This window comes from Pezoporus flaviventris, unplaced genomic scaffold, assembly GCF_033815535.1.
Source record: "Pezoporus flaviventris isolate CSIRO_AGI_PZ_B2104156 unplaced genomic scaffold, CSIRO_AGI_Pfla_v1 ptg000036l, whole genome shotgun sequence".
Classification (NCBI taxonomy): Eukaryota; Metazoa; Chordata; class Aves; order Psittaciformes; family Psittacidae; genus Pezoporus; species Pezoporus flaviventris.
The window spans coordinates 7,206,325-7,232,360 of NW_026892584.1; the positions used below are offsets into that span (position 1 = coordinate 7,206,325).

General features: G+C 37.5%; 1 protein-coding gene and 1 long non-coding RNA gene across 3 annotated transcripts in view; one reads left to right on the forward strand and one right to left on the reverse strand.

Annotated features, from left to right (window-relative positions):
* PDE3B (phosphodiesterase 3B) overlaps positions 1 to 26,036 on the forward strand; it is a 100,887-nt gene that overhangs the window by 53,886 nt on the left and 20,965 nt on the right. The window contains exons 2-4 of one of the 2 annotated variants that reach the window (XM_061464255.1): positions 19,367 to 19,417; positions 20,267 to 20,512; positions 24,353 to 24,492. In XM_061464255.1, the coding sequence (XP_061320239.1) occupies positions 19,367 to 19,417; positions 20,267 to 20,512; positions 24,353 to 24,492 (437 nt within the window). The remainder of the gene's footprint in view (positions 1 to 19,366; positions 19,418 to 20,266; positions 20,513 to 24,352; positions 24,493 to 26,036) is intronic. The other variant, XM_061464256.1, reaches the window with a different exon arrangement.
* Positions 10,250 to 14,901, reverse strand: LOC133274720 (uncharacterized). The gene is made up of 3 exons (XR_009745215.1): positions 14,780 to 14,901; positions 10,721 to 10,883; positions 10,250 to 10,389 (listed from the first exon to the last, which is right to left on the reverse strand). It is a non-coding gene; the product is annotated as an uncharacterized LOC133274720 (long non-coding RNA).

Consider the following 26,036-nt stretch of genomic DNA (forward strand, 5'->3'; position numbering starts at 1 on the left):
CATGTGAGCCAGATTGGCTACTTTCCCAGCTTGCATCACTGGCAGCTGTTTTGCTTGAGGCAGATGGCTTGCAAGAGAAGCACCCATAAATTAGGACTTTTTTCACACCGTTCTGTGAGAGGGGACCTGATGAGATGACATTTCACAGTGGGGTCTTTTTTGTACGCCCTGCTAAATATTTTTGTAAGTTTCTAAATAGCACACTTTACAATCATCTCTACTTTTAGAAAGACTTCTAGGGTAGTACAGACACTACAATGTAGTCAGCATGAAAATGTTAAATTATATTAAGAACCATGAGTGATTTTTTCCTATGTGAAAGAAGGTTCTGAAAAAAAATAATTTATATCAGAAAGAGAAAGGAGAATTTATACACTTTATATCATAAGAGTATGAGCATTTTTAAGGGTGGTAGCTGAAAAGGAAATGGAATACTGTATGATGGGAAAATGTCAATATTCTACTAAAGAATTTTAGACATATTTGTGGGTAACATTTTTCTTCTGGACTTTCTGCTCAGAGTTCCCATGTGGAAGTTTAATAGCCAAACTTCTAGAAAACTACTTCTAAAGCGTAGTAAGAGACTTGTGCAATATTTTTGTAGTTAAGAATTCTATTGTCATGCTTCTCCATCCATATGTTCATCCTGTAGGTGCACACATACTGCTGCTCTGGAAACTGGAAAATTTCTTGCATGAGCGGGACCCATGAACAGACACTCATAAAATTAACATTGGCTTTCTATGCATCTCCACACCATCGTAAACCAAAAATTTCATCCTAGAATCATCATTTCTAAAAACTACACAGCACTTTTAAGCCAGAGCAATTTACTACTTTTGCCGTTTGATTATTCTTTTGCTCCGGTACTGATGTATTTTGTTAAAGCAAATTACTTTTAGTCTTTTCTAGTTTGTACTTAGAGATTCTTCTTTGCTGTTGACCATGCCTGTAATCCTCCAGTGGGCTTTAAGAATCACCTTTGCCATAGAGACTGCTTCTGAAATTCATGTCTCTGTTTACATCTCTGCAATAAGGCATGCATTTGAGAAATGTGATATTTGATTTGGACTCATACTCAAGCAAATAAAGGATTATTAGAGGAAACATCAATAATTTCCTCCAGTGAAGTCCTAGGCTTTCATGCTGTGGTGGCAAGGTGGGAAGGTTTCTTAATCTAAGTCAGGGCCAGTTAGGACATGCTATAAAGGAGAGAAAAAATAGCCTCTGAAGAAGAATTGGTCTCTAACCAAATTTAACTTGGAGAAAATAGTTTTTCTTTCTTCCCTGGGGAAACAGTCCTCTTAAGTTGAGCTGTGTCAGAGCTTCTGATCTACAATATTGGTCCAAGCTGTCTGTGTATGTGGGCTACTGTTAAATCTTTGTGTTTCATTGTCTTCTTGCCTTACAGTTAAAGAAGTACTGCATAGCAGCTCTACTTACAAAATATCCATAGAGCCAAAGTCTGTTTGTCTTTATTGTGCTCTTATTTATAAATTATTTTTTAGTTGTTAAAACATGTAAATAGTCTAGCTGTTGTGGTTATGACAAGTGTCTGATTCCCCCTTCCTCACCAATTTTTACTTTTCTTGAAATGCCACATTTGTTCATTTTGCTTCTGAGAGCAAATGCTGAAATATAACGGTGGTTTTCCTGCTGTACTGAACTTGTATAACTCCTCTTTGTATGTGCAAAAGATACCTTAGGTATGTGTGTATTCACTTCAAGAAGAGAAGAAAGTTAGAATCTGAAAATAAGTATGAACTATCTCTTGCTCTAAGTGTTCAAATCAGATTTTTCTTTAATTTTTTTTTTAGTCACACTGGTTTTGGGCGAATGTGTTTTCTGTGCTCCCACATAGTCCATAGAAATCAGGTGATTTAAAGCATTTCTGTTAGGCTTCATATAACATAATGTAGAGAAGATATTTAAAGCATTCATTCACCTGTACTCTCTTTAAACTGAAATAGGCTTTGTGAAAAGACACAGATATTCTTATAAAAATAGGCTTCAGAGTAAACCAGTTGGTAGTTATGGGGTGGGTGCAGAAATTACTGCAATCTGCTCTGTGCTATGTAAGTAACAAATAAAAATAGTCCCATTGGGCCTAATATTTCATAACTTTGACTGAGTGTGACCAGTTTTATCTTCTGCTGTTGAAGCTTACATTGGCTGCTCTTCTTCAGTGTTAAATGATACTTTCGGCAATTGGTGGCATAATTGAAGCACAGGAAACCCAGGCAACTGCCATCACAGAGTTCCAAAGTAAGAAAATATCTTCCCTCTTTGTGTTAACCTGCTAAATTTGTCTGTCTTCCTCAAAATTATGGAGAGATTTGGGGGATTTTTGTTTTTCCTGCCATGTATTTCCTACTGACTGATCTCTGGGTCGGAATCCCTGGTAATATGTGTGTCAATTAGCCTATGTCTTGCAGATGTAGTTGCCCTTATAGGCCAGCTGACTGTCCTTGGCAGAAACAAATACAAAAAAGTAAAACCGTATGACCAGAGAGAAAAAAAAAACAAAAAAGGCAAAGATGGTAACACAGAAGAAATCATTCTTTCTTGCCATGTATTTCAGAGAAGCTCTTTCAATCTATTTTTGCATTTCTGTGTTCATGGCTCCCTGACTGTAATCTTTTGTTTGAAATATTTGATCTGTAAGGTATCTTTACTTTCAATCCATGACATTTAAGTTTATATGTCAGTGATTTTCTTTCCCATTCCACTAACATAAATAGAACTTTTTCTATATGAAATTTGTTTATTTCTGACTGTAGTGGTTTGAGCCCAGCTGGCAACTAAGTACCATGCAGCCACTCTGCCTGAAACCCAGACACTCACTTAAATACAGATTATTTGCTGTTATTTGCTGTATTATTTGCTCCAGTAATAAAATTGGACTGAAGAGACAAATACTCTCTACCTAATGAAGAGTCCCTCCCCAGCATCCCTATAGGCCCCCTTCAGATACTGGAAGGCTGCTATGAGGTCACCATGCAGCCTTCTCTTCTCCAGGCTGCCAGCCCCAACTTCCTCAGCCCGTCTTCATACGGGAGGTGCTCCAGTCCCCTGATCATCCTCGTGGCCCTTCTCTGGACTTGTTCCAACAGTTCTATGTCCTTTTTATGTTGAGGACACCAGAACTGCACACAATACTCCAGGTGAGGTCTCACAAGAGCAGAGTAGAGGGGCAGGATCACCTCCTTGGACCTGCTGGTCATGCTCCTTTTGATGCAGCCTGGAACACGGTTGGCTTTCTGGGCTGTGAGCGCACACTGAAGCTGGCTCATGTTCATTTTCTCATCAACCAAAACCCCCAAGTCCTTCTCCACAGGGCTGCTCTGAATCTTTCTCTGCCTAACCTGTAGCTGTGCCTGGGATTGCTCTGACCCAGGTGTAGGACCTTGCACTTGGCATGATTAAACCTCATGGGGTTGGCATCAGCCCACCTCACGAGCGTGTCAAGGTCCCTCTGGATGGCATTCCTTCCCTCCAGCATATCAACCGAACCACACAGCTTGGTGTCATTGGCAAACTTGCTGAGGGCACACTTGATCCCACTGTCCATGTCACCAACAAAGATGTTGAACAAGACCGGTCCCAACACCAATCCCTGAGGGACACCACTCGTTACTAGTCTCCAGCTGGACATTGAGCCATTGACCACAACTCTTTGTGTGCGGCCATCCAGCCAGTTCTTTATCCACCGAGTGGTCCATCCATCAAACTGATGTCTCTCCAATTTAAAGACAAGGATGTCGTGTGGGACAGTGTCGAATGCTTTGCACAAGTCCAGGTAGATGACATCAACTGCTCTACCCCTGTCCATCAGTTCTGTAGCCCCATCATAGAAGGCCACCAAATTGGTCAGGCAGGATTTCCCCTTAGTGAAGCCATGCTGGCTGTCACCAAGCACCTTGTTGATTTTCATGTGCATTAGCATGCCTTCCAGGAGAATCTGCTCCAAGATTTTGCCAGGCACAGAGGTGAGACTGACTGGTCTGTAATTCCCCGGGTCATCCATTTTCCCCTTCTTGAAAATGGGGGTTATATTTCCCTTTTTCCAGTCCTTGGGAACTTCACCTGACTGCCATGATTTCTCAAATATGATGGCCAGCGGCTTAGCAACTTTATTTGCCAGCTCCTTCAGGATCCATGGATGGATTTCATCAGGACCCATTGACTTGTGCATGTTCAGATTTTTAAGACGGTCTCAAACCAGTTCCTCTCCTACAGTGTGCGCAAGGTCTTCATTCTTACAGTCCCTGCATCTGCCTTCCAAGACTTGGGTGATTTGGTCAGAGCTTTTGCCAGTGAAGACTGAGGCAAAGGAGTCATTCAGAAGCTCAGCCTTCTCCAAATCCTGTGTAGCCAGTTCTCCTGAGAGCTTCCAGTGGGGGCCTACGTTGTCCCTCGTCTGTTTTTTATTTGCTATGTACCTGTAGAATCCCTTCCTCTTATCTTTAATACCTCTAGCTAAGTTTAATTCTAACTGAGCCTTAGCTTTCCTAACCTGGTCCCTAGCTTCTCGGACAACATCCCTGTACTCTTCCCATGCCACCTGTCCTTGCTTCCACTTATTGTAAGCCTCTTTTTTCAATTGTATTTCCTCAGGAGCTCCTTATCCATCCAAAGAGGTCTCCTGGCCCTCCTGCTGCACTTCTTTCTGGTTGGGATGCAACACTCCTGAGCTTGCAGCAGGTGATCCTTGAATATCAACCAACAGTCTTGGGCCCCTCTGCCCTCTAGGGCTGTATCCCATGGAACCTTACTAAGCAGGTTCCTGAAGAGGCCAAAGTCTGCTCTTTTGAAGTCCAGGGCAGTGAGCTTGCTGCACGCTCTTCTCACTGTCCTGAGGATCTCAAATTCGACCATCTCGTGATCGCTGCATCCAAGGCTGCCCTGGAGTGTCACATTTCCAACGAGCCCTTCCCTGTTGGTGAGCACGAGGTCAAGCATGGCACCTCTCCTTGTCAGCTCCTCCATTACTTGCAGAAGGAAGTTGTCTTCTACACAATCGAGGAACCTCCTGGATTGCTTATGCCGGGCCCTACCGTCCTTCCAACAGATGTCAGGGTGGTTGAAGTCCCCCATGAGAACAAGGGCCTGCGAGCGTGAGGCTTTTCCTATCTGTCTATGGAGTGCTTCATCCGCAGGTTCTCCTTGATCAGGCGGTCTGTAACGGATCTCCACAGTAATGTCTCCCATAGCTATATTCCCTTTAACCCTGACCCACAAACTCTCTGTGGACTGCTCACCTGTCCCCAGACAGAGTTGCATACTCTCCAGCCCATCCCTAGCATAAAGGGCAACACCCCCTCCCTGCCTGCCAGGCCTGTCTTTCCTAAAGAGCCTGTAACCTTCCATTCCAACACTCCAGTCGTAGGAGCCATCCCACCATGTTTCTGTGATGCCTATTATATCATACCCCCGTAGATGTGCACACATCTCTAATTCCTCTTGTTTGTTCCCCATGCTACAGGCATTTGTATAGAGGCATCTGAGCCGAGCTCCAACTGAAGCCGGCTCATTGGCTGGAGCAGCTGGGATATCTCTACATTGCTCCAGGCATTTATTATAGGTGCTGGCAACTGACTGGGTGTGTTGGGATGGAATGACGCCCCCTCCCCCAACACATCCAGTTTAAAGCCTCCTTGACCAGTCTGGCAAGCCTCCTACCAAAACTGCTCTTTCCCTTCTTTATCAGACCAGCTCCACCAGCCCCCAGCAGACCTGGCCTACAAGCTTGGGTCCCATGGTCAAGACACCCAAACCCCTGACTATGACACCACCCTTTTAACCAGTTATTAACCTGGCCAATCCTCCTAGCTTTTTTTAGGTCCTTCCCTGTACCCTGGAGAATTGATGAAAAGACCACCTGAGCTCCAGAGCCCCTAACCACCTCCCCCAGGGCTCTGTAGTCCTTCTTTATGTTCCCCAGGCTACTACTATCTATATCCCTAGCACCCACATGTATCACCAGGAGTGGGTAATAGTCCATGGGACTTACTAGAGCAGGCAGCCTCTCTGCCACATCCCTGATCCGTGCCCCCGGTAGGCAACACACCTCCCTTGAGACGGGGTCTGGCCGGCAGACAAGTGCTTCTGTCCCTTTCAGTGTAGAGTCCCCTAAAGACCTGCCGCTTTTTCCTAGCAGCACCAGTAGAGATCTTCTTTAGCAGTGCATCAGCTGGCTGTTTCTGGCTCGAGTACGCTTCCTCATTAGCCCCCTAATATGTAGATTGAACAAATCACGGGCCTTTGTATGACAAGCTGAGCAGTCTGGAAATTGCATTTAAAATATTAAGTAATACTTTGAAAGAAAATAGTAAGCTAAGAAATGGCAATTTAGAAACTTGCCAGAATATTAGTCCTTCCATATTTCTCCTTTCTCCGCCCTCAAGCTCACCTAGTTTCTCTCGCACCAGTAATATTAAACCTATTGAAGGATAAAGAATGTGAAGGAACTGAGCATGTTTTCATTTAGGACTTGTTGGTAATTAACATCATTTAATTAAAAATTTCAAATGCAACTTCTGAAGTTCTCTAGCAAGTTTTAAGGAAAGTGCTGATCTCAAGAGTTCTTACACATCTTTCCTGAATTGTTGTTCTTTTATTTGGTTATACAATATTCAGTTTAGAGGGGTATGCATTTTGACTTTTAAAGCAGGTATAGTTATGATTGTGACAGTGCCTGTCATAGAACTGTAGGATGGTTAGGGTTGGAAAAGACCTTAAGATCATCTGGTTCCAGTCCCCCTGTCATGCGTAGGGGCGCCTCACACTAGACCATATTGCCAAGGCACAGTCCAACCTGGCCATCTTCAGATTAGACTTGCAGGTCAATCTGGTTTTCAAGATGTAGGCTCTAATTGGATGTGCTGATAAATGATTCAGCAGTATGTTTAGTTAAGTATAATTGTAAGGAAGTTCTCAGCTCTACTGGATTGCAATCTCCAGTTTAGTTCAGTTTTGTGTTTCTTTTAATATTTCATGTGGGGGTCTATTATTTGGAGATCTAAGCCACTGTAAGTGCTGTTCTTCTCCCTATTTGTCACTAGTGAACCTTCCTGATTATTTTTAGTTTCGAGCCTGATACATTTTGGAAGTGTAAAGAGAAGTAAAGTTGAGATACATTAAATGAAAGTGCAAAAGTTTTATGGCTTACTTTTTCAATGGATTTTCTGAGCATTATGCAGGATGGTGTTTCTTCATTTATTTTGTTGTGTTAGTTTGCCAATGCTCTACTATGACAGAGGTGACAATACTGTTAGTTCAATGATATCTTTTAAAAAACTTTCATAATGGGTTTAGTTACTTTATATACCCATTTCTGTAGAGTTTGTGTGTATATACATATATCTGTATAAAAATGTATAGATATATACATACATATGTATATAAAAATTAAGGAAGTCTGAAAAGGAAATGTAATAGAGGTTTTCCAAGCTCTTTGATCTGCCTTGTATTTAAGTTTTGAAGAAGGTACCTACTTAGTTGTTTGTGGAGGAGAGCTCCAAGAATGAATGTCAATTACTCTGCAAAAGGTACAAATGGATTGTCATATTTAAGCTATAATATAAAGAAATCTGGTAGATAGTACGTATTTTTTTAAAACTGTATTGCTTTTAAAGGGAATAACTGGGTCATTTGGAATTCTCTGGCGGGACTAGGAGACTGCTGCTGCCCTTGGAACATATTGAGTGGAGGGAAGAGGAGAGCTTCCCGGCTACAAGTGTGTAGGCACTGGAGAGCTGTAGTTCAACAGAGATGGATGAGAGGAGCCACTCCATAACCAGGCCTTAGAAGGAAACTTCCTAAGGATATAAAAGGATAGTACAGTTTGCTGCAACTAGGAAAATTGCTAAAATGGGCCTATTTAATTGGACCCATCATCTCCATTAACTGGAGATAATATCAAACTGGTCCACCCAGTTTTTTCATGAAGTGTTGTGGGTTTTTTTCCCTCTGGGCTTCTCAAACATGTTTTGACAAATGACAATTTGGCCGTCCTAGCTAGAGGGATATGTCTGGGCTGTGTTGAATAGCCATGGATTGATCTATGAACCTTTTTTGACACCTTTGGTTACATTTAGCTTCTTTAAAACCTGCAGCAATGACTGCAATAATTTAATTATGTGGTGTGTGAGATTTATCCTTTGATTTGTTTTAAGCCTGCTGCCAGATGATCTAATTACATGGCACTCATTCATGTGCTTGTGAGCAGTGACTAACGGTTCTGTATTTACCTTCTCTATAACTTTGGTAACTACAGAGCATTATTACAATCCTGTGTTTTCCTCACATTTAGAGGGATGTCAGTCTGTGTAGTTCCTCACAGTAGAATCTTTGATTTCTCTTATAACATGTCCTTTTTTATTTCTTCTATGCTGATAGATCTACAGGCAGCACTCAGTGTGGGTGTAGCATGGATTTATGCAGTGACGCTTCTGTATTGTTTCACGTTCCTTCTCTAATATTTCATTTAATGTTGAGAATTGGGTTGATGCAAATGACTTCAAGATCTCTTTCCTGGTTGCTATTGATGTAATATAAGCCCAGCTTTCTATATAACTAGTTTAAAATTTATTTTTATTCTTAGCATTTACTCATCAGCTAGTACTGAATTTCAGCAATGTCTTATTGCCAATTTACTCTCTATATTAAGATCTATTGATGCTTTTTCACGATCAAATCTATTTCTGACTATCCTCAGGAATTTTGTGTCATCAGTGTATGTTGACACTTCAGACTTCTCTCGCCTTTTCAGTTCATTTTGAGTTGATTAAGATAGATCCCAGATTGAGCCTTTGATGAAGTGCTACTGGCCATTTTTATTTTTTTTTTCTTTTTGTGAAATTTCTACTCTTATTCTTTACGTTCTATGTTTTAATAAATTAGTAACCCAGAGGAGAGCCATCTTTTTCTTCCCATGTAAATACGATTTCTTCAGGGAGGTTAAGTGGAAACTGTGTCTAAGATTTTTGTTGGTTTTGTTTAAGATCAAAATACACCGGTTGACTGGTTCACTTCTATTGCTGTGTGCAATCTATTTCAAAAGTAGACTTGCTGGCCACGGTATCCACATATGAAAATCCTACTGATTTTTGTCAATGTGTCATTTAAATGATGCATCTATAAACTCCTTTTGCAGGGATTCTCTCCTTCCACCTTCCCAGTTTCTGTCCATTTCCTCTGACATTTTCCCCACATTCTTCTGTATCTCTTTAGAAGCTGATGTAGTAGCTGCTAATTTCTAGTCCTGTGATACAACACACAGCTTTTAATTGGTTATACCGCATTATACAGATTTTACTCCTTTGAAGGTTACTATAATTAAATCTTATCTTTCATGAGTTGGATCAGGCATGATTAGATATTTGATTATATATTTTGGCCAGTTTATCTCCTTATTTAGTTTGTACTTTACAAGGGTATTTGACTAATATATACATTTTGAATATAATAAGTTAACTGATACATTAAAATACTCAGAGGAAAAAAAATTCTAATTGTTACATTTCAGTGTAAAGATTGTAATTAAATGTTTTAGAGGATATATGTATTAATTTTAGAATTAAAACTATAATTTCTGTCATGAAAAAAAAATTGTTTTTAAAGCATGAAGTACCTAGATTTCAGTTAAACACCCTCCTCCCCAGCTATATGACCATTTGCCTTTTGAAAGACTCGTAATCTTTATGACATGGAACAGCCAATTACAATGGTCTGATTAATGTTGCAAAAGTTTTTTTTGCTTGCCTCATTGGGACAATAATTTTTGAGTTAGATACTGCTGGGAATCTTGGCATCCCATAGTTTTTCTATGGTTAGTGTTAGTTTTAAATTCTAGGTATTTTCATCTTTTCTACTTAAAAAAAAAATAAAGTCAAAACATATGCAAGAGGAGATGCTAGCTGAGAGTTGAATTTGTTGGTAGGAACAGAATTAGTCACAGATAGTGTGGACTTGTTTTTGTTAGGTTCATCTCATTAATAGCTATTTTGAAAACACAGTTTAAAAGAGACTTCATAGAAAACACATTAAAGGCTATTAGTAAAAGGCTGAGAAATAAAAAAATTAGCCGTGTTCCCCAAGGAAAAGTTACTTTGCATGCTTTTATAATATTTGATAGATTTATTGGGCATGCTACACTGCAACTTTATTGTAATCCTTGTCCCAAATGGCAAATGATATTCTCACTGGCAGTGTTGTTCACTATTGTGATGAATTTGTCAAAAATGTCTTGCAGTTTAAAAAGACATTCCAATGTTCTGCTTGTATAGAAAAGACTGGCGAGCTAGTCTTACAGTCTTACAATTGCTGGAAGACACTTGACACATCTTGACCTTCTACTTTCATATTAGTTTCTCCATTTCAGCCGTGCTATCAAATAAAAGAAAAAAAAATAGTGAAGTCTGGGTATTTTTAAGATCATTTCAACTTGATTTATCATAAGGTTTGAGGTTTTTCGGGGGGGGGGTATCACTTTTTGAAATCTTAGGGTAACCACTTAGAGAAGCAGAAGTCAGTAGGTTACTTAGAATAAGGAGCAAGTCAACTATAATTTCCTATGCCTGTATTCAGAAACCTTTGCAATGAGAATGTTGCACCTAAGGGTAAATTGTGCTCATGAACTGGGCAGCAAAGTGGCTTAGAGAGTAAGCCACTGGAATGAAAACAGGTTTTTGGATAGGATACTACATACATACATTACCTTTGTATGTAGTAGGTTATACAGTATGCCTTGTCTTCAACCAAGGGAGAGTGCAGTGATAGTTTGAACAGCAGAATAAAACATAACTGATGAAGAGGCCAATGAAGAAAAGAAGCTGTAGTTTTGGAGATGCTGATTGTGGCACAGAGATGATTTTTCTTTCCTGGAAGTGTACCATTAATTACTATACTAACGAAGTGTGAAATTCAGCGTATATCTACATAAAGTGGGTACATTTCAGGAGGATGTGCTATTAAATGTTATTAAAAAAAAAAAACAACACGTTTCACAAGGACTTTTGGAGTTTCATGGTACTGGGAACTCTTTTTCCATCTTGTAACTGAAAACTGAGCTTGTTCATTCCTCAATCTTTTCGTAGATAGCCTTTTCATAGCAAGATTAGCAAGTAGGAACAACTACCACAGCGGTCTGACTGCATACTCTCTACCTGGATGGATGAGTTTATCAAGTTTTGGGTTGTTTGTGGGTTTTCCTTTTTTTTCCCATTTAGAGCAGCATCACATTACTATGTGGAAAATAATTTTCTCTGTTTCTGCTGCTGTTTGATTTTTCTTTTTTTTTCCTCAGCTGCCAACTAAAGTACTACTTAATATGAATACATTAGAGAAAAGCAAATTGGCACTTTCTGTAGAATGCAGCAATTTGCATTCCCTTGTTCTTCTCTGTTTCTGACAGCAATCTGTATGACGTTCTTCAGAGTTTCAATATTTTTTCCCCCAAGAGATCTCATCTTGTATTTCCTGGCACTTCAACCAGAAACATGTCCATTAAGTTTGGTTTTTTTTTTTCAATACTGATTTGACGTTCACTAACAAGTGATTTTGTAATCAAACTCATAATTATACTCTCTTCTGTTTTTAAATTATTGCTTTTAATTCTTTAGCTTGAGCAGCTGAGAATTTAGTTAGTTCAATTCCCATGCATAACTTCCAACCACAGCACTGCAGCAATATTTGCTTTCATTTATGACATAATACCTTCTTTGGCTGCTTGACCAGTTTCTTTCAGCTTACTTCCCTAACTTCGGTCCCTGTAATGTTTCTTTTTGGGTCATCATCAAGTTATATAAAGAAAACAAAACTGTTTTGTGTAAAGCTTGTACCTTGTCACGATTTTGTAAAAATTCTTAAGAAAACAGTTGATGCAATAAAATAAAAAAGTGGCAGTGTTTAGTCATTTTGTTACTCTGAAGGTGCTGTGTCTCTGATCTAGCCTGGGGGATTTGAAAATACAGCCTCATGGTCTGAGAAAAATAGTGTCTTGTGCCTGAAGTTAGCTTGGGGAACAACTGTAAGGTTTTGCAAAAACAAATTGTTCAGTGAATAGACTTCATGAAAGTGTTGCTGATTGTTTGCTTCCCCACTGTAGGAATTTAGTGCTGACAGATTCAGAATGGAAGGGCACTTTGTATAATCCTTATTTAACTTGTGAAATGCCTTGGTGTATGATACTGTATCTGCCAGAAGTTCACATAGGTTCTGAAAAGATGATCAGAGAAATGCAAAGATGAAAAATCTACTGACCTTTGTAATATGCAAGGCATACAACTTAGGGCTCCTTGTTGCTGAGGCTGACAAATATTCTGAGAATTAACACAGTTTACTTACAAATATTCTTATCTTGAGGTTGGTCTAGATGATTGTTTGGTCTAATTCATTTGATGTGACCTGTTCTCACATTCATGTTAGTTTTTGGCTGACAGAGTTGTACATCTTAATTTTATGCTGCTTGTTTGAGGGGTACTTGGGAGGAGAGGAAAAATGTAAGTATTGTAAAGAGATTTTTATAGAGAAGGCTGTTATAAAAATCTTTGAAAAATTCAGTATCTCCTTTTCTTCAGCTCAGTGCTGAAAAAAAACCCAACTTGATGTCATATGAAATAGTTTCTCTGTTTGCTGGGAGGAAAAAAAGATCTTGAGACTCATTCCTATAGGAATGAGTGTAAGAGGCAGAAAAAAACATTGGTTAAAAAATTCAAGTAAATAGAGGGGAAATTGGTTCATCTCTAGTGTTTTTAGTTACTGCATGAGGAAAATATCAGCATACAGTAAAATCCTTCAGCATAAGATTTGTGCTTATCCTTCTATTACAGAAAGACAAAATGTAAGGTTGCTCTCTCCTTCTGTTCCAATATGATACATTGACAGTGTGTCAACACAGCAGTAAAGGATTTTATTATGTGTAACTGTAAAATAATCCAATAGGTAAATGTGAAAAGGATGTTTTGGGAGCAATTTCTAGATTTTGCTTTTTGTAAAATAAACACAACTTTAAAAAATGGTTTTAGGTTTTGGATGACAGTAAAAGAAGTACAGAATGCCGGAACACCAAAGCAACTGTACTCGGTCAGAGCAGTAATCCACCTAGCACTATTTCTTGTCTTTGTTGGTGATTGGGACCACAGGCTCCAAAGGAAAATGCTTATAATGGGCAATTAAAGTATCTGCACATAGCAGGCTTTTTTCCTCTGGCCTCCCTCCCCCACTTGCCATAAATTACTGGTTGGCCTTTAGTCTGACGTGCAAGTCTGACAAAACCTAGAAGGAACAGGAAATGACCTAAGTGTGGTTTTAGCCATTTTTTCATTACCTACATAAGAAGAAATAAAAAAAAAAAAAACAAAAAACCCACCACCAAAACCCAACCAACATCCTACATTCCCTTGATAGGCAAAACACCTTTTAGAAACTTTTTGAAATATTTGAAGATCTTAAAATAAAAATATTTAAAGGAAGATCAGAGCAAACATAACAAGCAATAAAAACCCCATAAAACTTCCTACAGCAGAAAAAGTAGAAGCTGATCTGCTTGATACTCCTGGTTACAAAAGCAGAAGTAGCATGGCTTTTTAAAAACAAACAAATGAAACAAACATGTAAAAAAGAAACAAAACCCCAACCAACCAAAAAATATTTTTCAGCTCACAGGGAGAAATATTAACTTTAAAAATAAGCCTCCTGAAGGCGTAACAGTCGAACATTTTTGCTCTGCTTTTATACCTCTGCTGAGGACAAAGTTACTGAAAACAGTAACTAAATACATGAACACTCTAAAGTGATTTGTTAAAGTTTACTTAGGTGCAGCTCTTGTCAAAGATTTGCATTTCCAGGGAAGAACAGAATACTGTGGAGTCTGGTGGAAACATTATGGTGTCCAGACACCTGTATGTTCCAGTGTTGTTTTTATGTGTTTGGCCAAATATGTTGCAGGAACTATTTAATGTATAGAATAGTATTAACTAAAGCAATAAAGTAGAAGTAAGTTTCTTTCTTTTGAAGGAAGATTCTAGACTTCCTAAAAAATTGAAGATAATGCCTTTCATAAAAGAGTCCAGTAGAGTCAAAAACAGCATCTAGGGCAGGATACCTCTGTTTCCTTCAGTACGTGTATCTAAACCTTAGACTCATGAAAACACTTAGTTTCTGTTAAAAGATTGTGGCTATCTGCAGACTTCATAACCTATTAGCCATTTGCAACCTTGGATAAATAAATTGTATAGAGTCAGGAAGTGATAAGTAGTAAGGCTCAAAAAATATCCTATTTTTTTCTTGTCCCATTTATTTTCATGGAAGGTTTACTGAGTGGAGAAATATTGTGACTCTAAATGCCATAAGTATCATTTTCCAAGTGCTAAATTTTGTCTTGATTACAATAATTTACTCTAGTGGCTATTGTCTTGGTCTGCAAGATTTCACAACAGTATGTTGTCTGTGTTATCTAAATAATGCTATCTCTACTTTGACAGTCATCTTTGGTTGAATCACCTTAGTTACTGAATACAACTTAACTACTTAATAACATACTGTTTTTTAAAATCTACCTTTTTTAGAGAGAGGGAGAAACCCCCAGAAATAAATAAAATCAAGACTTCTAAGTTGTACACTGCTGTGTTGGTTTTGTGTCATTAAATTACATGGATTAGAAAAGCTAATTGATTGTAAGCTGTAACAAAAGACTAATTTAGAAGTAAAATCAATGAATCTACCATCAGTCACATTTGAAAGGCAGTCACGAAAAGAAAGGGATAAGTGAGGTTACCTTTTTCATATTTCACAATAAATTAGTTTCTCATCTGGTTGTAGAATTTAGCTTTTGAATGAGGTGATGTTTTACAGAGTTGATTTCTGAATCAAGTTGCTATGGTGTTGCTTTCATTGTTTAGTTAATTCTATGCTTGGTTGCTATGGAAATACTTATTTTCGGAGCTAATGCCTAATGGTGTCAAACAGATGCTACTAGCAACTAGAAATCTTTTATAGTTGATAAATGAAAGACTCACTCAGAAGCAGAAGCTCATTTTTGCACTTGTTTTCTCCCCATTAAAATTTTGGAGCATGGAATGTGAATGGGCGGTGGCAAGTAGGACAAGTTTTCTTAACAAGCATTGAAGCACAGGCTGAATCTTCTGAACAATATCATCATTGGAACAAAAACTTTCCGCTTACCTAGTTCAGGCAATCAAACAATGATACTACATTGTGTATGGCCTCAGTGTGCACATTTCAGCTTAGGTTATAGAGTAAATATTAATTATATTCTAGTTTTAAAATTGACTTTTAGATTTCTTAGCTCTGAAACATTTTTTGGTAGCCATCTAGTTTAAATCTCTGCATAAGTATGAATATTGTCCTTAGTATAACTTTGCATAAACACAAGTAATTCTCAGGTAGCTAAAATGATAAAATTTTGTATTTTATAAGTTAAATTATTCTGAAAATATTAGTACACAATTATCTAGCAAAATATAGTTTAAGCTGAGCACTAAAGTAAAAAAAAAAAGTATTAAAGTGCTTAATTTACTTTTATAGTACTTCTAGTGGTTTGTAACTTGAGAAAATTAAACCCTACAGGCTTTTATTGCATTCAAACCTTTAGAAGTTGAAAATACTACTCAGTGTGACTTTAGCCAAATGGAGCTATGGCACTTGCACAAAGAAGATCCAAAAGAACTTCACCCTCCATGGCATCAACTCACTTCTGAAAGGCACATTTTTACAGGCCCTGGAAAATACTGGTTGCACCATCATAGGAAAGATAACATTCTGTTAAGAAAAATCATTAAAAACCAAGCTGGTTTTCAGTGACTGTCTTCTCCTCTTTCTCATCTGGTTTTAGTTTATTAAGTCTATGAAGTTCTCAGGAGCACTTTTTTCCTTTTTCTTTGTAGAAGTTATTATTGTTTGTTCTTGTTGCTGTCTGATCTATAAGGTGTATTATATTATGGAAGACCTTTATTACTGTTACCTTGTGTATTTTCTAAACAAATTTTTCTGATGTTGCTGACAATGTGTGCTAGCCTCAAGTTTTGGTAATTCTTGGGTTGATTCAACAATCAGGGCCTTCGCCTCTTCTACTCCTCTCACCGCTCCCGCCCCCTCCTCCCCAGTGAATAGATGCATTACAAATAGTGTCAGAGAAGTTGATTCTAAAATCCTCAAGTTCAAATTGCATGGCAATGCCTCTGGAGTATATGGAAATACTGTTTTCATTGATTGAGAAAATATAAACAAAAGGTAATATCTGATGTCTATTGTCAATTTTTCTGCATATTCCCAGTAAGTTATATGTATTTAAAAATCTTCTTAGATTTGACTAACCACCCATAGAACTGTCATTCTTCAGAATAGCAACCCTCTGGAGGATTTGTTGAGCTTTAACAGCTTTTAAAGCCTTTAAAAAAATGTATTTCCAGTAATGTAAATTCCTTCTGTTGATACTCGTTGCCTGTTTTGAGCGACATGTTTCAGTTTGAACTAAACCTGTCACTGCCTGACTGCGGCCAAATCACAAAATGTGACTTACACTGAAAGGGTTTTCATAAGCTGGCTTGTCTTCTTTTAACTATGTTGAAATTTATTTCATAGGCTAAAAGGTTCGATTATTGTAGTTAAGCATAAACATTAACAGTTCCTGAATGTTAAACAGCAAGGCATAGCTCTGTGTTATGCATGGGGTTTGGGTTTGGTTTTCATTAATTGTCCTCCAAAATTCTTATCATAAAAAAAATCATGAAAGTGTGATCATTGCTCTTTGAATGGACTGGGAGACTCTAGGGTTAGAGTCAGGCTGACAAGAGGACTTTTCCTCCAAACTGACTGGTAATTTGGTATATGTGCTTATGCAGAGAAGGCTATACACTTTTCACCTTTCATCTGCAGTATCAGAGCCCACTGCAGTTTTATTTTCAGAGTACTTCCCAGATGTGCAATTGCTGTGATGTTAGCACTGACAATGGATGCTTAAAAGTGTTTGAGTTGCTAAGCAGAGATTTAAGCTGTAGCTTGAAACTTCTGTGACTCAATTCCCTCCTAGATCAGGTGTTTCTTGTTGGAGGAGGCGAGGAAGAACGTTATGTGCAGTGGATTACAAAATCTTAGTGTTACAGACTACAGATCTTTCTGCAACAACTTTTATGGTTGCAAAATCAAAAATTGCCAAGGCTCTGCCTAAGACCTATTTTAAGGTCTGTTGGTCTATTCACATTAAAAGTAAACTGTGTCCTTTTTACTCCTGTTGCAACATTCATGCAACTCTAGGAATACTTCTTAACTTTTGTTAATGATCCACCAGAATTAATTAAGGCTTTGCCAAACTCTTAACAAAAATAATGCCAAAAATGCTGCTTTTTTAGTATTCCAGATTTAACTTGTAAGGCATGAAGTTAGGCTAATGAAACTAAGTCTGTTTAGTAGCGAAAAACAAAGTGTGGTTTCTTTACAGTTAGATTCTGAATAGCATGGTAGAGTGTAAATTCTTTAAACAAAGAAGTTTTTGTAAAGAAGCAGAATTTACCAGCTCTTAACCTTTAAAACTGTCACACGCACCCCACACATCCCCCGTCCCTCAAACCGTTTCAATTCTGCAGAAGTTCTGCTAAGGGATATGCTGCTGGTTTCTGTTTCTTTCTCCCGAAACTGTTTTTGTGGGGGACGCTCTCTGGACTTGAGTGCCATCTTGTGGTGCGTTGCCGGCAGCTAAGGCAAGGTAATAACCCCCTTTTCTTTATTAACCTGTAAGTAAGGATTTGATTAGGGTAGAGAAGTAACTGAGTTGTATTTACCATGGGAAAATATTCATTGTATAGTGATCTGCATTTTTTTTCATTTTTGTTTAGTAGAAGAGATTGCTACTTTGTGCCTAAAGTTTTCATCAGCTTATTTTGACCACTTCGGTGTGTGGCACATGGAATGAGCTCTGAACATTGTACAGCTAATATAGACTGTGGTAGCCAGCCAGCTGTGTTAATATACTACCCCTGTCTTCTTTCAGGGGATATGACTTCAAATTAATGGTGATGTAGAGTGAATTAAAAAAAAAAAAAACACAAACAAAACAAAAAACAAAACCCCAAACCCAAAAAATACTCTTGGCACCATACAGGTAAACTTAAGTTTTCTTTATTTTAAAACTATTTTAGTTTCTTTGCTGTAAAATTGGTATCAGCAGAGAAGCTTAAATATTCTGGTTTAAATGACAACAGAAAAATTTCAATCATGAATCCAACCTGTGAAATTTTTTAATTAAAATTGTATAAAATGGTGCCTTTGCCTGGCTACTGCTGACATGTCAGCCTGTGTTTGTTTATTGACACTCTGCACCTTCTGCAGGTAAGAAGGTGACAGTCTGGAACACTATGTTTTGTCCATGAAGATGCTGTTAGTCTGGAAGAAACAAAACCAAACATAGCTCTTACCTGTAAAAATAAGCAGAAAAACATACAGGACTTAAGAATATAAACTGCCAAGTGGGATATTGGCACATTATTCATGCTCTGTAGTTATGGAAAAGAGGGGAAAAAAAAAGGTTATCTTTATATTTGTTTAATTTTGAATACATGTTGTGCAAATGCGTTCATTTATCAGAGAATAATAAGAACCTGTCAAATTAGGAATACTGAATACTTTTGAAGCAAAACAGGCAACTTAATTTTATTTCTGGCATGTTGTTTTTATTTTTTGTCAGTGCAGAACTGAAATAAAGTTAGTGCTGTTGATGTACTTGAAGCTGATAGTATCTTCAGATTGTGTTGCTGATGTTCTTTTGTGGGTTTGGTGGGTTTTGTGAAGTTATTGAGAACATGTAGATTTGTAACCATATTCAAGCAAAACCTAACAACCTCCTGCAAGAAAATGCTTTTAAAATTATCAGGTTTTAACCTGGGGAGCTTTTTGCCTTTTAAAATACCAAATTATGTTAATGTAATTCTTTCTGCACTGCATTTGTAAAATTGCTACTATTTGAATGGTTCTGGAAAGAAAAATATTTATTAAATATACTGGAGGTTTTGAGATAGATTTGCTTTTATATGTTGAGGTGAATAGAAGCAGGGAAGCACTGTCACCACCTAATTTAATGAACATTTTACATGATTTATAAACATTCCAGAAATAGTGAAATAAATAAGGCCATATAATAATTCTGTCATTAAGATGTCTCTGTTGTATGCAATTTCTTCAGACTCTTTAGGACTTTTACTGGGGTAGCATTAACTGAGAAGACGGCCTAAGTTATATGTGGAGAGAAGTGTTTTCTGCTGCATGACATAATCCAGATGTATTCCATTGTTGGTTTACAGCATTACCATATCACCTATTAATCATCTTTTTTTTTTTTTTATCTTTGCAGATGATACTTTGGGATTGGGATTTGAAGCAATGGTACAAGCCCTGTTACCAGGTCAGTATATGATTGAGTACAGAGTTCATTGTAAACTGTCATGTTTCAATTTTTTTCTGTTGATGTTTTGTTTAACTAAGTTGGCCTAGTACATTCTAGCTCTGTGTAAGAGAGGCTTGATATTTACCAGTTCTGACCAAGTTGTCAAGGGTCTTCTTTCTGTGGTGTATATGAGAACAGTCTCAAACCTAACTAAGGTGGGAGTGGGTTTTTTGAAATATCCAATAGCATAAAGTTAGGGAGTGATTTCCCAACAATGTCACCAAGTGCAGGTCTGTCAGATTCTCACCTTTTTTCTTGATTGCTTGTTTCTCCCCCTCTCTCTTGTACCTTCTATCTAATCAGCTAATGCTGTTCAAGTTCACAGAATTATACCAAATACAAACTAATCACTTTTTTTTACAGAATTGTTAGGATTTGTTTCATTAGAATTAGAGTTAATAAAAGTAATGAAGCTGTGGAAATTGCACCTCTGTAAGAGGCCTATGACAGTTAGGCCACCAAAATTTCTTTTGATATTATTGAAAGAGATAGAATACTAAGTTTAATTCTGAAAGAAAGTAATGAAAATGTAAGTCAAAAAAACTGACACCAAATCTTTATCTTCAATGGAGAAAAATAAACTGAAAGCTAATATTGCATTCTGAAATATTATTGTGTGGGAAAACCCCACAAAAATGGTGTGTAAACATGTGTATAGGTATATATTTTCTTCAAAAGAAAAGTACATTGCATTATTTTTTTAATTTATATTTTACTTTTGCAATGGATAAGATGCTTATTTAAATCTTAGAATACTGTGAAATGTTTTGACATGTTAATAGTTTGCAACATTTCCATCTATTCTAGAATGCTGGCAGTGGAAATGGAGTTGATCTTTCAGTACTAAATGAGGCTCGGAGCATGCTAACAGACCTCCTGACTGACCCATCCCTTCCACCACAAGTGATTTCTTCCCTTCGAAGCATTAATAGCTTGATTGGTGCTTTCTCAGGCACATGCAGGCCAAAGGCTAGTCCATTCACACCATTTCCTGGTTTCTTCCCCTGCCCTGAAATAGAGGATCCTGCCGAAAAAGATCAAAAGCTGCTCAAGGTCAAATGACTTTAATTCCCATTCATGTCTGTGTTGCAATTAAAAAAAAAAAAAAAAAAGAAGGAAAATTAATCTGGAAAGAATTGGATAGTACCTTCTTTACTGAGTACCTGTGAACTTTGTTTGAGGTCAAAAGAGAGCAGCTGTGAAAACACATTGAGTGGAATGTAGACAGGTACCAAAATGCAAATTTAAGGGGTTGATGGATAGACAGGTAAAAGCACTGGCCTACACGCTGATGTATGATTCCTCAAAATAAACACAGGATTAAAAAAAGCTAAAAACAAAAAATAAAATGAAGATGTTATATTCTCATGATATGGCACAAACAGGGCTCTCCTTTATTCCTCCACATTCTTGATCAAGCAATTACTGTCAGTGTGGCTTTTTCATTGGCCTTTTTTCCAAATGAATTTACTTTTGTGAGCATCAAACTAGCCATCAGACAGAAGCAAATCAGCTATGTAAAAGGAGAAATAACTCTTCTTTCTGTGCAGCACATCCCATTATGGGACTGGTGTGTAAATCTACTGTCACTGCTCCATGAGTGAAAGCAAGAATGTAGTTATTATATGACATCTTGAAGAATGTGGTGGAAAAATATTCATCTATAGGAACTTAGGTGCAGTGTACCTGCACTAGAATTACTTGCTAGAGTAAACCCAGTATCAGCAGTATGAAACTGTTTGGAGGGTGGTCTGGGAGGTGCCTGCCCTGTAGTTGCTTCCATATCCAGACAGTGGGCAGCTTGTCCCAAACTCGCTTGCTATTTTGGAGCCAGAAAACTGCTTTGAGCCAGATTCATCCTGTGAAATACCTGTTGAGAACCATTGTCACAACAAAGGCTTTTAGGGAAAAGCTCAGTGTCTACAGGTCATTTTGTGGAAGATCCTGTAGGGTTATTGCAGCATGAAATTACTTGGAATTTCACATGGATATCTGCAGAGATCAGTTAGGTAGGGATCATAATCATTCAGCATACGTTTTTCTTTACTGCTAAGGATTGGTATACGAATGCGAAAAATGTCATTTATGTGAATGTGAAAATCTAACTAACTATTTAAATTAGTTCTACCCAGCTAGTCAGAATTGTTTAAACTGAAAAATATTAATTGCTGAATACTGGTCATAAAGATTATGTGAGTTTGAAAGATTACATTTTTTTTCACAGCTATTCTCTTTTCCTCCTTCTTGAAAGGAACTCTTTCTTTAAGATTGGGGGGTTTGTTTATTTTTTATATTAGTCTACCAGATGGATAAAATCATGCTTGTCACTGTCATTCATTGAATGTTTGACTTTGATGTAAGTTTAGGGGTAAACTCCAGATTAGAATACACCACAGAAAGTATTTTTCGAAATGGAACTTCTCAGACTGTATTGAAAGTTTCTCATTCTCTCTTTCCCTGACTTGGAATAGAAAAAGTCTCCATATTTCAAAGAAGTTGTTTCTTTGATGAGGTTCATATGTATACTGTTGTTCCTCTTCTCTGACTGGCTTCCAAAGTGAATTCAAGTATGGTTTGGGTTTTTTTGTTTTTACTTCTGATGATAAAGAGGAAAAAAAAAAAAGAAAAAAAGAGGCAAAGAAAAGAAAGAAACTGAAGCAATAACTGGTAGTCTGATAATAACTCTTTGCTTTGAATTTCTTGGTAAGTGCAAACTGCCCTTTTGGTGCTATTCACTGATCTGTCTATTTAAATTCCTAAAAAGAAAAAGGAAATCTTGGTTGCATGAAAAACTATCTCAGAACTCCTCTGCAATAGAAAGACTTTTCACTTCCATCGTGACAGAACTGTCCCCAGATTTTCTAGTGTATGACAGTATACTTGCCAGATTGGTGGATTTCTGGTGTTATCAACAGACATGATGTTAACAGTTTTCATATTTCAGGCAAACAAAAGTTGTCTAAGCAAACACTTGAGTATCCACACCCCTTGTCTCCTGGCCTTGCTATTGCTGGTAACTGAAATTCTTTTCATAATAACTTTGATTTCTGGCACAGTTTAGATTTTGTTTCCAGAGCAATTTTTCCTCTTTGTATAGTGATTACCAGTGACTTTGCTAGCACGGAGCACTCTGGAGTTCCTTAGTCCTTTGCTACCCACATTTTGTTTATTCTCTGCTTCTTTATCTAGTAGGGGAGTTTTGTCATATCCTCTCTGTTCCGTCATTCTTGGAGTAGCCAGGAAGAAGAAAAAATAAGTACAGGTGTTGGGGCCTTCTTTCCATACACGATGTTAATGAGTGCACTTGTTTCAGGGAGTGAACATTTCTCCTCCAGTGTTGGGGATTTTCAGCTGTTGTAGAGAGCACGAAGGTGAGATTGATATGGTCTGCTGAAGTTCATTCCAGCCTTAAAGCTCCCCCACTACGTGATAGCAAACAGAACAGGCTCCTCCAGTTCTCTTTCTGGTAGGGCTGGTTAAGGACTGCTGCATGTTTCTGTGGGTGGTATGGTGGTCTTATTCTGCCTGTCCACTTCCACCTTACTGGATGTGACTACAGCTTTGCAGCAAAGCAGAGGTACGTCCCATATCAAGGACCCAAAGCAGTCTCATTTTTCAGGCTAAGAGACTGTATTCTTTTGTGTCAACGCCTTCATTTATTTTTTTTTTTTTTTAATATGTGAGAGCTTTGTGAGGTAAGTGTGATTTTTTGAGCATCAGAAGAAGCTTAAAATTGCAAAGTCATTTCTTGCCAGACTTTTGAAATGGTAGTATCCAAGGGTCACTTGTCCTTACAGACAACCCTGCAGACCTTACCCAAAACTACAAATATTGCTCTGGATTTTTGTTTTAAACTTTTTTTTTTTTTTCCTGGCATCCTTTTTATTCAGGTCTATGCCATGCAGAAGAATCTTCCCTCCTGCACACATCCCCCCTCCCTCCGCTGAGTGCCAAATCTAGGAATGTGTTAGCAAGTGGATTGTGGATTGAATGCAGTTAGAGATGATTTTTTCTTTTTTTTTTTTTAAATAGATTTGTTTAAAATACAGTATCTATGCAAGGAGTGCAGATATGCCAGAGCTGACTTTTCAGTTTCAGTTCAGTGATCCTGTCCTTTCTATTAGTTAGGTTCTATCAGTTGTTATTTAAACATGGATATACTTTTCTGAGGGTATTTCAGTAAAGCAGAGCTAGTAAGTCCTGAGTTATTTCCATAAAGGGCTGTTTGAGTACATTGTCCTGCTTTGCAGAGGTCTTTGTGTTCAAGTACAATGATGACTCCCAGTGCCTGGGCTGCAGTGTGCCTAAACTAACACAGTGTCCAGGGTGGGAGTGGTGAGTTGCCTGGGAAGGTTTCTGGGTGGTGTGGGGGTGGTATGGAAGCTGTATGGAAGCAGAGAGGGAGCCTTGATGGACTAGAACTGAATCTGTGCATTATGCCTCGTCCTTTCCAGAAGCTCCACAATATTTGCACTGTCAGTATTTAGCCTGAGATTTTGATAACTGAGATACTATCTTGAGAGCTGACTATATAGCCGTGTGATTGTGATATGTAGAAAAGTAATCCATAATCCTACTGCGACTGTCTCTAGAAGGTTTCCATTTTTAAAAACTCTGAAGAGTAATTGTTGGACCACATGGAATTTGGATCACAAGTATCTTTACATATTTTAATTTGGGGAAAGAAAAAACCAGATATGAAAAATAATTATTCCTAGTATGCAAAATACTTTGCATCTATTTTATTTTCTTGAGCAATGAGTAAGTGTGAGATACTGTACTTATTGTTTCACTATAAAAAATTCCAATAAATAGTCTTCACAAACCATAAATAAAATTTTAATGTCTGCTTTTAATTACATAGATTTTAATCATAGTTAAATTATTCAACAGGGATTAAATAGCAGAAATAGCCTGCCAACACCACCGCTGAGACGAACTTCAGGAGTTTCTGGTATTCCACCTATGGAATCAACATCTAGATGGGAACGAAGTAACAGCAAGAGATCTCATCAGGAATATAACACATTAAGGTAAGCACTTAACCATATTTTAAGGGCAATAATAAATGCAGCCTTTCTGAAATGTTCATGTCTGCAAGGTTGGAACATGGTAGCAGAAGAGTTTAGTGTAAAATCTTATAAATCAAGTCTCCAAATTCTGCCAGAATAAACTGGAAGAATGTTTCAAGTTAATTATATACCATACTTTGTAGCTCTGATCTCAAGTAGAAATCAGGTCATTCTGAGGTTGAATGGCATGCCTATCAGTTTTAGTAGGAAATAAGAAAAAAAAAAAAAAGCTCAACATACACTGTTGCAAAACAGACTTATTTAACTTCTAAACCTTTATGGACTTCCTTCTTTTCCTTTTTACTTAAAATTTTATCTCTTTCCAACTTCCACATGCTGCAAAATTTCTTTCCTTTATAACATATTTTTAGTTTAAAAAGAAACTAAAAAGAATTTTTTTAAATTAAAAAAGATGACATAACTTTCTCTCATTTAGTAGCCACTGTTGTGTGTATTGCAACATTTATTATTCCTATGGTCATCAATCAAACAGTAAAGTAGATTAAGAGAATCATCTCTTCTCTACTTATTAGTCAGTATGGTGCAAATAGTCTTTCTTTCCAGAATTAAGATTACATGTTAAATTAGGATTAAAATAATAGTACATTTTTTCTTTCTTGTTTAATGTGGCTTATGAGTGGAATGTCACATATTTAGTTTTATTTAAATGTGTAAATGTGTATGGCTTTGCTTAATATCAACTAAGAAAAGTCCAACAGATGTTTGAAATTGTGTTACAGCTTAAATACGTTAAAATGTGTGTGGGTTTCCTGCCTTTTCTTTTTTTTTTAATACACTTGGTATTTCTTAAGATTTTAATGGTTTTACATAGGTCATAAGGGCATTCTTTAAAAGAAAACGTCTTATGCTGATAACTGATACTAGCAGTGGATAAAAGTTCATAAATACACATCCAAGAATTTATTATATCAGTATATTGTTTAATTTTGAAGTGAACCATTTAAATAATTTAGCCCTTGCCAATAGCTTTTTCCTCTTGGTAAAATATGCTGTTCAAGTTTTAACATAGCAAAACTTAATTTTGTGTGTAAAATATAACTGAAGATACTAGTTAGTAACAGTAGTAGTAGTTTAAAGATTGTATTTTCATGCTGATTTGATTACCAGTGTTTGAAAGAACCTCCCCAGTTATAGCCACGAGAAATAACCAGCCAGAGAAACTGCTTTAAACAGACTGCTGGATGTCAGTTTGAGGCTCAGCACTGCTGGTGCAGATGCAGCACGTGTTTGCGGAGAGTTTCCTTGCAGCTTCTGAAGAACCTACTCAGGCTCACCTGATGAAAGTAGCAATACAGAAAACAACCTTGCTCATACTCCATTACTTTTAAATTATCTGTTGACCCTGATGACCAGTACTTCTAGTTAGCCATGTTCCCTTTCCCTGCTCCTGTCACGTCCATAGAGCCCTAGAATATGCATTTGCCTTTTTTGTGATTTGTGTCCTGCCCTTTGGAGTACTTGCCAACACTTGCACTGCCCCCATC